Source organism: Symphalangus syndactylus, chromosome 9, assembly GCF_028878055.3.
Source record: "Symphalangus syndactylus isolate Jambi chromosome 9, NHGRI_mSymSyn1-v2.1_pri, whole genome shotgun sequence".
Lineage (NCBI taxonomy): Eukaryota > Metazoa > Chordata > Mammalia > Primates > Hylobatidae > Symphalangus > Symphalangus syndactylus.
Window position 1 is genome coordinate 107780036 of NC_072431.2, and position 13119 is coordinate 107793154.

Below are 13119 nucleotides of genomic sequence, written 5' to 3' on the forward strand. Positions count from 1 at the left end.
GAGCCAGGCTGGAGGAAGGTGCCAGGCTTTGGCAGCCTCGGCTCGGGTGCCGCTCGGGGTCTCTGCGGGCTGCAGGTCAGGGAGTTGCTCCCGGGCTAGGAGCCATCCCCATGCCTGGTCCCCCCACCCCGCTCCCCACCAACCCAACAGCCTGGGATCCAGCTTTCCTAGCCGCAGGTCCCCTATTTAACAAAGGCAGCAGAGACCCGGCTGGAGAGAAGGCGAGCTTCCCGGGGCGAGCATGTCCTGTCTGCCACGGAGTGCTGAGTGGCCTGGCAAGCAGGGAAAGCTTGTGTAGGCAGCCAGGGCTGGCTGCGGGCAGGTCAGTTTCTCTTTGTGTCAATTTTCTGAGTCTGAAGTAATCCACCAAAGCGGTGGGGAGCTCTGTGCAGAGGAGCCGCCTGTTCTGGTCCCAGCCCAAATGATTCCTCAAGGTTTGGGGCCTGCGCCCAACCGGTTTCCAGTCTGTGGTGACCCCAGTGCCCTCCACAGCATTTTCCGCCTCGGGCTCCAGCCTGTCTCTGGGGAGGCTCTGATCTCTCAATGTAAGCCCAAAACAAACCAGTTGGGGCAATGCTCTGAGAGGTGAGCAAGCCCTTGGCTCAGCCAAGGAGGAACTGTGGGGACAGATGGGGAGCACCAGCCCCTGCGCTTCTCTCCTCACCGGTGGAAATCCACAGGCCCTCACTGTGTCCTTCTGCCCAGCGCTCCGTGGCCCAGAGGTTGTGCCCTAGCCCTTGGGGAGATAGCATCAGACCTGGTGGTCTCTCGGCTGAGCATCAGTATGGAGAAGGCAGCTGCTTTCAGGTGCAGGTTAGCCAGCCACTAATGTCTGCGCCTCCTTGTCCGGCCTTCAATCTGCCCCCTCCGTGGGAAGTGCTCCCTCCCATTTTCAATCTCCCTGGCAGCACAGTGGGGGCTGGGCCCCAGCCAGCCTAGCTTCCAGAGCTGGTGCAAGACCTTGGCTTCTCTGGAAGCACTCTTGGTTCTGAGGCCCAAAGCTGTTTTCTTGCACAATGTAGGCCTGCTCTGGGGCCCCAACTTGCTAGCAATGGGGAGTGGGGGGCACAGTAGATCCCGGAAGGTGGCTGAGGTAGTAGAGGCTCAGATCAAGTCCCACCTCCTCACCTTCCTCCCGGCCCCGTCAGTTTCTTCTTTCTGTTACCTCTCCCTGCCTCCATCCCCCACCACTGCTTCCCCCCACCACTGCTTCAGAGCCGGATAGCTTCTTTGGAGAGGGGCAGGGACTTCCAGGAAATGGGCTTCTGAGTTTGGAGGAGTCCCCACCCACTATTTCAGGCTCGTCATTTTCATCAGCACAATAACCTCTTGCTCTCTTCCTGAGCGGTTTCCCTAGGTATCTTTACCAGTTATAAAACACTCATAGCCAGGGTCCTACCTGAGGGTGGCCTAAACCTTCAGCTTCACCCATTTTACAGAATATGATATTGAGGTCAGAGAGACAAAAGGACTGACTCAAGAAGTTCACACTGGCACAGCTGGAGCTGGTTCTTGGGTCTCCCTGACCATCTGACAAAGGCATAAAAATGAGGCTTCAGAGGGTTCACAGAAGGGGAGAGGGAGGGACTCAGATTCCAGAGAGAGGGCAGTGGGTATACACATTTGCAAAACTCTCTCTTTGTCTAGTCTAACCATATATATGCCTACTGCCTGACTCTCCACATGTATCAATACCATTAGGGAGACTTCTTCCCTGCCTTTTCCCCGTGCCCCTGTTTGCCTGTCTGTGTACCCCTTCATTCTTTCTGGTGCATCTAGGAAAACTTTTAATGATCCCGTGGGGGTCCTGCAGCTCAACCTGTGGCTGAGTCAGCAAAGACCCTTTCCCCAAAATCCTATGCTCAGCCATGCTCTTCGGGGGTATTGGGAGGGCCTGTGGTGGGTAGTATGACCTTATCTGGGCCTGAGGAGCATCTGTGGAGGCCAGCCCTTTCCAGACCAGAGCCACAAAGTCCTCAGGGGCCTCTGCAATTCAGTCTTTCTCTCCTTACTCCCCTCCAAACACTGCCCAGTCTGCCCTGTCCTGTGGTCTGTCTTTTTCTTGTATCTGTGGGTCTGTTTCCTGGTCTCACCTGATTTCTTTGCCTCTGTCTCTGTGTCAGTCCCTCTTTCACGGGATGAGTCCTCGCCTAATTGGAGTCCATAGGAAGTCCAGGCTGGGACTTGGGTTCTCCAAGAAGATGCAGGGCCAGAGCTGGGACCCCAGAAAACAAAGGTCCTCTGTCTAGAGAAGTCCCCTGTCCTCCAGAAGCCGCTTCCTGGGCTTCCTCCATTTTCTCTTCTTGTTGCCTCCCGCTGTGTGCCACCTTCATCTTTCTTTTCTTGGCCTATTCTAGCTTCTCCATTCCTTTTCCCTCTCCTCTGCCTGTCTAACCTGCTGCTTCCTTTCCAGGCTCTCTCTCTCCTGGTTGTCTGTCTCATTCAGTTCCCACTCTTTACACTTCTCTTAACACAACTCTTTTTTCCTCTTTTCTTTCCCTGTCCTGCCTCGCCTCATTCAGACTTTGGACTTCACTTCTTACCAATTCCACAGTAAGTGGCCTTCCTCACACCATAGTTGTAACCCTTCTCACCACTACCCCCTAAAAGCTCCATTGGGTAGGGTTGTGATGGTGGAGAAGGCCAAGGGGTCTTGGGGACCTTTCAAGGAAGTTGAGGAAGGTAAGAGGCTCCCAGGTCATTCCAAGTCTATTGTCAGCTGTGGACCTATAGATGAGACTGTGGAAGAGCATTACTAACTCAGCCTATGGGGTCAAGGGTAGAGGGTTTGGGGACCTGCCCTCACCTTGAGAGACCCGGCTCCAGGAGACCTTTAGGGTTTTTCCCATGATACAAAACAGCCCCCGGTGCTCATAAATGTCCTGCACGACTGCTTTTGGAATTTAAGTCCTCTGAAGGTTGCCACTGTTTTTGGGCAGAAAGTCTCAATTGTCAGTGACATAGAGAACAGGCTATTGCTGATGGACCATAATACCTGGACTCCCAGGTCACATCAAAAGTGTGCTGGGTGTTTAAGCTTCCTTTGCCTGCCCTTTGTGTTCCCAGATGAGCTTATACCAATTTTGAATTTATTTTCTTTTACTTAAATCCAACCTGCTCTTGAAAGATCTGTACAACCTTTTTAAATAGGTGTTCCCAGCCCCAGAACAAAGCCTTCTGAACGCTCTTGGCCAGGGTGGCTGCAGTCTTTCTGTTTTAGAAAAACTATGCAATTATGTTTCTAACTGCAAAATCCTATTTGGAATGGTTTTCCTTTTTCTTATGTCTTTTAGAACAATCAAAACTGAATAAAGATCATTTTGAAAATCAGAAATCCTGCTTAGAACTGGAACTAAGTACTTCAGTTATCTATAAAATTGTGTTTTTCCTTGAAATAAGCCTGAGCCTGGACATTTTTGGGAAATATTCATGAGAAACTTGAGTGGATTGCTTGGACAGTTTTCAGGAAATATGTTATATTACGGGGGTTTTTGCTCCCTTTATTTCAGGTGTGGTTCATGAACCTTGGTAGTAGTTTAGTACTGGGGAGAAATAGCTGAGATGAGGTGGCTATTTCATGTTTTAGAGTTGGAGTGTATGTATGTGTGAGGCCTTTGAGGTCTTTCCCTTGTACCTTCCAGTCCTAGTCCAGTCTTGGTTCAGGAGGATTTTCCCCTTCCTTTGCCTCTGAGCTGCCAGCAGCATCAATAAACGCTTTGACTTGGCTTTGGGCTCCAGTCTTCAGCAACGTCAGTGAGTGACTAATTAACAGCTATAAGGTCAATGATGTTGCTGCATTGGATCACTCTGTGTTTACTGGTTTGGCTCTTCGTTTACTTGGGTCCTTGTGTCCTTCCAGATGGACCTTGATGTAAGAGAAGGGTGGAGGAGGCACTTTCTTGGGCTCCTTTGACTTAAAATCTATCCCAGGATCCTTGTAAAACCTGGGACCCTGAGGCTTTTGTAGGTTTCTTTATTTTCCCTGGACCGAAATAAAGCTATTTGTCAACTGCAAAACATCGTAAAAATTCCAGGGAAACTCCTTTATAACAAATCCCTGTGCAGTGGAGTGGAATGTGCTGTGTGTAGAAGATGCTATGACCCATTTCTTTTGTGTGCTTTGAGAAGGTACAGTGGTCAAGTCTGCATGTCAGCCTCACCTTCTTAAAGGGAGGGTTTTAAACAAGGCAATGGTTGGTTTTTTTTCTCAGTACTCTGCAGATGCTGTTAAATTTTTAAAAAATTCCTTAGCCCTTGAATAGATTGCTGATTTAAAAAAAAATTTCCCTGAGATACACGTTTATTGGAGTTGTTCTTTTCACTTTTAAAGACATTTGTTAAAAGGAAACAAGTTTTATTTTTTCCCTCTTTAAATGTGAGGTATTTTAAAGCATATTTTCTCCCCAGGATCTTCCTTAGACCTCAGCATCACATAATAAGTTGTGCCCATTTCGTTTACATTGAGATCTTCACACATCTCATTGTTTAGAAAAATTACGGGGAAAATGCTAGTAATAGTATGGGGATGTTTGCTGTCAATAGCTCAACAGACTGGCTGCAGATGGACAAAGGCTAAGATTAATTTTAAAAGGCAATCTGGGGACTTCGTGTAGTTTGCACGATTGGACTCCAGGCACAAGACATCCAGCCTGCCGGCCATTTGTGATCAGAGGAGCTCGGCGTCCTCACAGCGGTGCTTCTCCTATGTGACTGGTTCTAACCACCCTTTCCCTTTCCTTTTGTTTCTGATCTGTTTCAGGACATGGAGGAGTGAATCAGCTTGGGGGGGTTTTTGTGAATGGACGGCCACTCCCGGATGTAGTCCGCCAGAGGATAGTGGAACTTGCTCATCAAGGTGTCAGGCCCTGCGACATCTCCAGGCAGCTTCGGGTCAGCCATGGTTGTGTCAGCAAAATTCTTGGCAGGTAAAGGCAGGAGCTCGAGGCTTCCCTTGATCTTTCAAATAAAGACCTAAAACATGACCCAGCAGCTGTCCAACATGACAGTATCATAGCAAGAATCATGGTGGCATTTTGTTTCACACGCAGAGCACTTTAAAGTTTGCAAAGCCCCAATTCCAAGTAGCCCTGGGAAACCCCTGTCTCTAGTGACATGTGGAATAGGGTGACTTAGTCAGGAGGGATGACATGTTTTCTGAAAGCCTGGTGAATTGTTCTAAAGAACTCAAGAGTAAGACGATCTTGGGAATTTCCCTTATATATCCTAGGTGAGCCTGGGTCCCCGCGTAGGACTTAATATCACATAACCAGAGTTCAATGTTTCATTTTAATGTTTTTGAAAGCATATTCCACTTTTAAAAGTCAGCTGTTATTTTCAGTTTTGAGTTATTATCAACCTTGTTATGTTGGGATGCAGTATTTTCCTTCTCTATGTTTTTATTTCCATCGCAGTGACAAGCATCCAAAGTATATATTAAATTAGAGGGGAGGAAAAAAAAAACCCAAACACCAACTTTCATATATGACATTTGAAAGTTACCACTTGACCTGGCGATTTGCTGCGAACAAAATACTAACAATGAGGCTTCTCCCACAGGGCCGTGCAGCCTTTTAGCATTCCCGTTTATTTTCTCAGTAGCCTCTGCATGATCCAATGAAGCACGTTTTAAGATGAGAAAACAAACCTAGAGAGGGACTGACACATGTTTATCTAGCCAGGCAGTACCTGGGTTGCGATGACGCCTGAAGGACCCCTAGACCATCTGGGTCTCACCATAGCCCCAAAACAAAGCCACAGGTTTGTTTCTGGGCATGTGATCTTGTTTTAGGTCTGCCCTGGCAGGCGGGAGCTTTCTTGGGTTTAGCTGTTCAGTGCTATCTCACTATTTCTTTCCCCGGGTCAGAAAACAACCTTTGTCCTGTAGCTTGCATTATGGTTTGAGCACAGACGCCTGAATAGGAAGTAAATATTTTGAAGTATGTCAGTGACATTGTGACTTTCTGCTGGCTCCTTCCCTTTCATCTGCTGGAATTCAAGAAATTCTCTCAGATGGAAGGAGCAACAGCTTCTAATAACCTTGGGGAGGCTGCTTGCTTGAGGCCAAGGGAAGAAGTTTTAGGACCAGGGGTCTGGCAGCTCCTTTGGCGACCTTGATCCCAGGGTTCATTCCACATCCTCCAGCCCAGTGCAGGTTACCTGACCTGTGGGGGCTGTGGGCTTCACTCCTGTTTAGCACTCAGAAAGCAAATGAACCCCAGAGACAGGGGGCGATTGCAGGACATTAGCACAGTTTTCTTGTTAGGTGGTTGTTTTAGGCAGGCGATGGGAGCGAGAGAAGAAAAGTCGACAGAGAGATAGAGAAAAGAAAAAGAGAAAAAGAAGACAAAGAGAAAAGAGAGTGATTTTTAAAAGGCAGAGAAATAGAAAGAGATAGATAAATGACAAGACAGGAGAAAGAGAGAGAGAGCACAATATTTTAGACTGTCTCAGCATCAGACTTCTAGAACCAAAAGGCTCCTAGATATCTTTTTGTGGAGGCTCTTCATTGTACCGAGAGAGAGGGAGAGAGAAAGAAGGCCCTTCCTTTGTTTTTGCTGAGACATCTTTGCTGAGCCGACATTTTGCTCGCTGTTTGAAATCTCAGGGCAAGATACTGAGCCTTTTTCAGAGGGGATATCCAAACATGTGGTCCTCGTGTTCTGGTGCTCTGGAGCCTCCAAATCTCCCGTGGAGATTGAGGGGGACAGGGATGCTTCCAAGCCCAGCCGGCAGCCTCCTGCAGCCGGAATAGATTTGTCACTAGGTAGAGTGGCACTCGGAAGTTACGCGCCGCTCCGGTGCCTGGCCGTTTAAGTTGTCAACAATAAATTGGAATTTCATAGCTCATTATTTTCATAACTAAGAACCACAGTGGACAAAATGTCACTCTAATTAGAACTGCCTTTTAAGAAACAAGTTCAGCCCTAAAACAGTGTAACTGGGAATTTCTGAACTGGGGCCGTCCAATCCACAGATTTTTTTTTTTCGGTCACCGAAGAATTTGATGGGCACACGAGAGGTGACAGATTGTAGGGAGAGTGCGATGTGTGGTGGCTATGGTTTTCAGAGTGTGTGGCAAGGCAGGCAAAGTCCCTGGGGCACACCGGGACCCCTGTCATCTCAGGAAGGTGGGCGGTCTGCCAGGAGTGTGGGCATTCAGTCTACAGAGCTCAAGGCTTCGGAGGGGCTTGAGAGGCACAGCTCGGTGGCATCTGAGGCCAAGTTAAATCCACCCAGGGCCTGGCTGCTGTCTTTTTTCACTGGAGCCTGGTTGGGAGGTTCAGGTCATTGGAATTGAGTAGTATGTTACACAGTAATAAGAAACACTAGGGATTTTAATCCTCCGCACGTGCTCTTTATTTTATGTTTTGCAAAGCTTATTCTCAACCGTCTGTATTTCTGTCTTCAAAACAGCCCCACAAAGTAAGCAGGGAAAACATTCTTCTCCTGTTGTATAAATGGGAAAATTGAGGCCTAGAGAGGCTAAGTGAGTTGGCCAAGATCACACAGAGAGTTAGCATCAGAGCCACCTACACCTCTTGACTGCTAAACTAATGCTCTTTGCACCAAAGGACGTTGTGTGTTGGTGGCTGACGTTTGTCTTTTGTCTGTGGGCCAAGGGGCTGCACGGCTGTTTTGCTGAGATGAAAGGATAGTTATTAAATCTGAATCCTCATTTGACACAGTTTCGAGTTGGGGTTTTGGGAGTGTCAGGGTTGCCTTCTAAGTGCCTGGCCCATGTGTCAGTCAAAAGGACGACAGAGATCTCTCATGTCAAGGCCGCAGTCTTCCACAGTTGGCACTTTTCAGGTGGGATGGGCAGGTAGCCCTGCGTGCTGCCGCCCACCAGCCATTTTAGTGGGGGCCGGGCTGCGGGGGGACCTTCAGCCTGCCACCCTCTCAGAGTTACTATGTGAGTGTTGCAGTCCCATTCAACTAACATATTTTGAGTATCCAGGACAGGGTTGTCTAAATGTCTGTAACCCCTTCCCTGAGATTCTGCCTGTCCTAACAGACACTCGGTGACTGTTGATTGAGCGAGTGAATGAATGAAAAATGAATGTGAAAATGACTGGCCTGGTAAATAGTAAAGTTCTCTGCAATTGCAAGTGATCATTATTCTTATTATTATTTAAAATTTTATAAGCAAAGCAGCAGCTTGCTGTAGCGGGAAGAGCACTGAATTTAGAGTCAGGTTTGAAAGCTGGGGCTGTCCCTAACTACAGAAGGGAGTTAGGCAAGTCACTTAGTCTTCTGATCATTTATTTTTCCTTCTATAAATCCCTGTGGCCTTGCAGGGTTAATGTGAGGATCAAGATAATTCGAGGAAGAGCTCTGTAAACTTTAGGGTGCTGTGGCTGAATTATAATGAGTTGTATTATAGTAAAAATTGACTTTACATTTTAAAATTGATAGGACAATTGGAGGCTGCAGAGATTGCTGTGTGCCTTGACTTAGGGTGCTTTTCTAGACATCTGGGTTTTTTTGGATATTGTTAAAAAGTTGTTTGTGAGTAATAATTTTTTGGCAATTACAGAAAAATTGCTGAAAGCAATTTTTTAGAAAGAGGGAAGATAGGTTGAGTTTTTACCTTATGGTCAAAATTTGTAAATGACTCACTCTTTTCAATGAAAAATAGACATTTCACTTTCACATCACTACTTCTAAATTATTTCATCTCTTTCGGGATATTCACTAACTTGGCCTTACCCAAACTTACCCAGGCTGAGAATTTCAGCATCTCTGTAAATGTGACCAGTCATCTTGGGTAACATTTTCTACCCATCTCAGAATCACCTCGTTCCCTTGCCTATCATCAACTCTTGTTAGGTTTAAAAATTACCAGTCATTTAAAAAATGTCTTTTTGGTTTTTTAAAAAAGATTCAACTGCAAGATAATTTCCTTGGAAAAGGAAATCAAGAATTCTTCTGTAAATATTGAGAGAGACGTCTGGTGATGTCTCAGATTCAGAAAAGAAATTATGTCAATTTGTTCCCCCCGAAATGATCTTTCATGACACTCTTCTTCTTGGTCTCGAGTTTACTGTAAAACCCTGACATCCTATTTTCCTTAATGAGCAAATGCCGATAGCATGGAAATGCCCTTAGAAACAGCCATTTACCTCAGGGGAGGTCCCTGGAAGAGTTGCCGTGACTTGTGGTTGGTTTTTCCGATTGCTTGAGTTTTGACTTACAACAGATATTTTCAGATAATTCTGCAATTCAACATTCCTTTTAATTTTACACCAGGGTTATTATTTTTCTCTTATGGAAAAATAAGTTGCATTTCAGGGGACAGTTTCATACAACGCTGGAGATTGTGCTAGGGCTTGGGAGAGCTGGCAAATCAAAAGTGTAAGCTACCTTATTGGGGAAATTGTAGTTCAAGAGGCTGGGTGGGCCACAGCCCTAGCTTGCCCATTTGACCTTGTGTGACCCTAGGAAAACTGTTTAACCTTGATGAATCTCTGCTTTACACCTGTAGATCAGGACCTATTCATTTATTTGTTCATTCACTCGTTCATTAATTTGAAGCAATTTATGTGCTTTAGGACCGTTGGAGATAAAATGGGAAAACTGACTCGAAAGTTTTCTGTAAACTATAAAATGGTAGATGAATGTGAAAGAATTTTGTTAATGCTTAGCCAGTGCTGTCCAATATAAATAAAATGAGAGACTGGCCGGGCGTGGTGGCTCACGCCTGTAATTCCAGCACTTTGGGAGGCCGAGGCGGGCGGATCGCCTAAGGTCGGGAGTTCGAGACCAGCCTGACTAACATGGCAAAACCCCGTCTCTACTAAAAATACAAAATTAGCTGGGCATGGTGGCACATGCCTGTAATCCCAGCTACTCGGGAGGCTGAGGCAGGAGAATCGCTTGAATCCAGGAGGCAGAGGTTGCGGTGAGCCAAGATCACGCCATTGCATTCCAGCCTGGGCAACAAGAGCGAAACTCCATCTCAAAAAAAAAAAAAAAAAAGAAATACTATGAGAGCTGTGTATGCAAATTAAAATTTTCTAGCAGCACATTAAGAAAAGTTAAAAAAAAAAGGTACTATATTTTAATTATATATTTTATTTGACTCAATATATAAAAATGGTTATTTCAACATATAACTAATATCAAAATTATTGAGATATTTTACTTTTTTTGGCACTAAGTTTTAAAAATTCGGTGTGTATTTATATTTACAGCACATTTGGATTCAGACTAGCCATATTTCAAATGATCAAAAGCCGCATCTGGCTGGTGGCTACCGTATTGGAACGTGCAGATCTGGACGTTTCTTGGACAGAGTAGCCCGTTATTTTGTTGCCAATATCCACTTTACTGGTTCCTCATGGCTAAGCTTCTTTCTCTTTGGGTCCTAGGTATTATGAGACAGGAAGCATCAAGCCTGGGGTAATTGGAGGATCCAAACCAAAGGTCGCCACACCCAAAGTGGTGGAAAAAATCGCTGAGTATAAACGCCAAAATCCCACCATGTTTGCCTGGGAGATCAGGGACCGGCTGCTGGCAGAGCGAGTGTGTGACAATGACACCGTGCCTAGCGTCAGTTCCATCAACAGGTGAGGGGCTCGTGCCTGTGGGGGTTGGGGATTTGGGGGGATGGCAGGGCATCCTGGAGGCTCTGCATGTGCCTTTCCTGAAGATCTGGTCTCTCTTTTCACCAAGGCCCCTTAGGGGTTACTGAACAGGAGGGATGCTAATGGGGCCCGCTCGGTCTCTGTTACCCTTCTCTTCTTTCCAAAGCAGGTAGGAGTCCTAGGCCCAGGGAGAGGGGCGTATGCCAACACTCTGGCTGCTCGAGTTTCTTCTGAGCCCAGAGTTATTTCCATCCCTCCCTTCACCACCCACCTATATGTGTGGAACACTTCGCAACGAATTGTCCTGACTAGGCCTTCACAAATGTTGCTGTCCCTGCAAACCTAGGCTCAAGGTCTTAGCACTGACCCATCTCAAAGGTTCCCAGGAAGAAAATCCTTCCTCCAGTTTGGGCAGAGCTTGAGCCAGTGAGTGAGAGGAACATAACCCTGACTTGGAGTTGGGAGACTTGGCTCCTTGTTCCAGCTCTGCCACAAACTCGAAGTGGGACCTTGACAAAGCTCTTGCTCTCTCTGAGAACCCAGAACCCCAGTGGTTCTGATGTGCATCTTCAACTCCAGGGGTGTTGTCCAGGAGGCTCTGGAGCAATGGAGTTGCCCTCTCTCCAACTCACACATGGAGAGAAAGAACCAGAGAAGCACCGTGGGAGTCATGCACAGGATCTTCCTGGCAGCCACACAGCTCCCTTTCCTTTCCAGTCTGATCCAAGACACATGGAAGGGCGCTCTTAGAGCTTTAAAAATAAATGTATGGAAGCAAGTTCCCTGTTGTAGATGATGCAATTTCAACTCCATTTAAACCCACAGAGGCAGGGATGATGTTCAGAGATGAACAGAAATGATGGTTCCCTAAACTCTGCAAAGAAAAGAGAAGGCAGCAGCCTGAAAACTTGGACAGTTTCCATTTCTCCAAATCACACCACACCATCATCAGTGCAGAGCTTGTGTGGTCATAGGGGACCCTCACTCCTGGCAGAAAGCGGTGGTCGGTCAGACTAGAATGAGAGCCTTTTGTCCTGATAGTGGATCCGTCTGTGATTATTCAAGTGCACAAATAGCCGTGGGAGTGCATGTGTTCACATTTTGAGTCCTGCTATTTTGTAAATGGTTAGCCTGTTTTTCTTCTCTTGGCATACCTTTACAGAGGCCCTGACATCATGCACGGTACAGGGGAGATAGAGGAGAATCAGGCACACAGTTTCTTGGTCTGTTCTAGAGGAGCTCTTTATCCAGGGTGGGGTTCTGACATGCACTTAGAAACCTGATGCACCTGGACAAAATTACTGAGGAGGTAGCAATGATGATGGTAGGTTTTGGGGAGGAGGGGATAACTCCTGTTCTTTTTCTGCATTATAAGAGGCTCCGATGTGTTTTATGAGCCCCTTACTTCTGGCTCTTTGCAGGATTTCCATGACACAAAACATGACAGGCAGCTGGCCTGTTCTGCAGAGGAACATCAGCCAAACCCCTGGTCAGGCTTTGGGGACCCACAGGTTTCCCAACGTAGAGTACACATATAATCGGCGGTTTGCAAGATAACCTTAGGTAGTCCATGGGGGTCACAAAATCTAATGCCTTACATGGGGCCAGGCAGTAAGGTAATGAGGGAAGCAGGCCAGGCATAAGACGATGGGGAGAGGTTGGGTCCCAGGCAAGCTAGACAGCACAAGTCCTATTAAAGGGGCAGTGCTTCTTAGCTCCAGCCGAATGCTGCCAGGAACATGGGTCCGGTGTTTGCCAGATTTTTTGCATTCTTCAAGAGAAGGCAGACGCTGGGGCTTGTGTAGATGTATGCATGGATATTTCTGTATGTGAAATCTCTATATTTAAATTAAATTTTTTTATGTAGAGATGGGGTCTCCCTATGTTGCCCAGGCTGGTATCGAACTCCTGGGCTTAAGCAATCCTCCTACCTCAGCCTCCCAAAGTGCTGGAATTACAGGTGTGAGCCATCGTACCTAGCTTAATCTATACTTTTTTTAACACAGGCAACTAATTTCAATTAAAAATGCCTTGCAGGATGAGCATAACTTATTTACAGAGCATCGGTTTACATCCTGTATAATGCAAAGATGCAAGGAGGCACATTGTTTTTTAATACATTTATTTTAATGTATTTTAGAAAAATATAAGTAACACACCAAACTAGTGAGTTTGTGAACTTTGTGAACTCCCCCTCAACACTCCCACCTACCCACTTACAGTAGGGAACTACGATTGCCTTATAAAATAAATTTATTTAAGTCAAAAATGAAGTGATGTGAAAGAAATGTATGAGGCAAATAGAGCAGTGGTTACAGATGTGGCAAAGGCTGTGAAGGGGCATGGGATGTGTGCTCAAGAGAGATCACGGACCCGCTGGTGCTTTCTGCCTGGACCTGTGCTGTGGGGAGGTTCTAACTGCTGGCTGTAGGGCCATGGCTAGCCTCAGGGGCGTCCTGAGTGTCCAGTCCAAAGCCATGGCCAGGCAGGCCGTGCCTCTGAGGTGCTTTCATGTCTGTGGTCTCCTATAGTC

At 46.6% G+C, this 13119-nt stretch overlaps 1 protein-coding gene across 10 annotated transcripts in view; it reads left to right on the forward strand.

Annotated features, from left to right (window-relative positions):
* PAX5 (paired box 5) overlaps window positions 1–13119 on the forward strand; it is a 205492-nt gene that overhangs the window by 14090 nt on the left and 178283 nt on the right. For 9 of the 10 annotated variants that reach the window (XM_055293688.2, XM_055293692.2, XM_055293690.2 and 6 more), the window contains exons 2-3: window positions 4760–4925; window positions 10371–10568. In XM_055293688.2, the coding sequence (XP_055149663.1) occupies window positions 4760–4925; window positions 10371–10568 (364 nt within the window). The remainder of the gene's footprint in view (window positions 1–4759; window positions 4926–10370; window positions 10569–13119) is intronic. The other variant, XM_055293694.2, reaches the window with a different exon arrangement.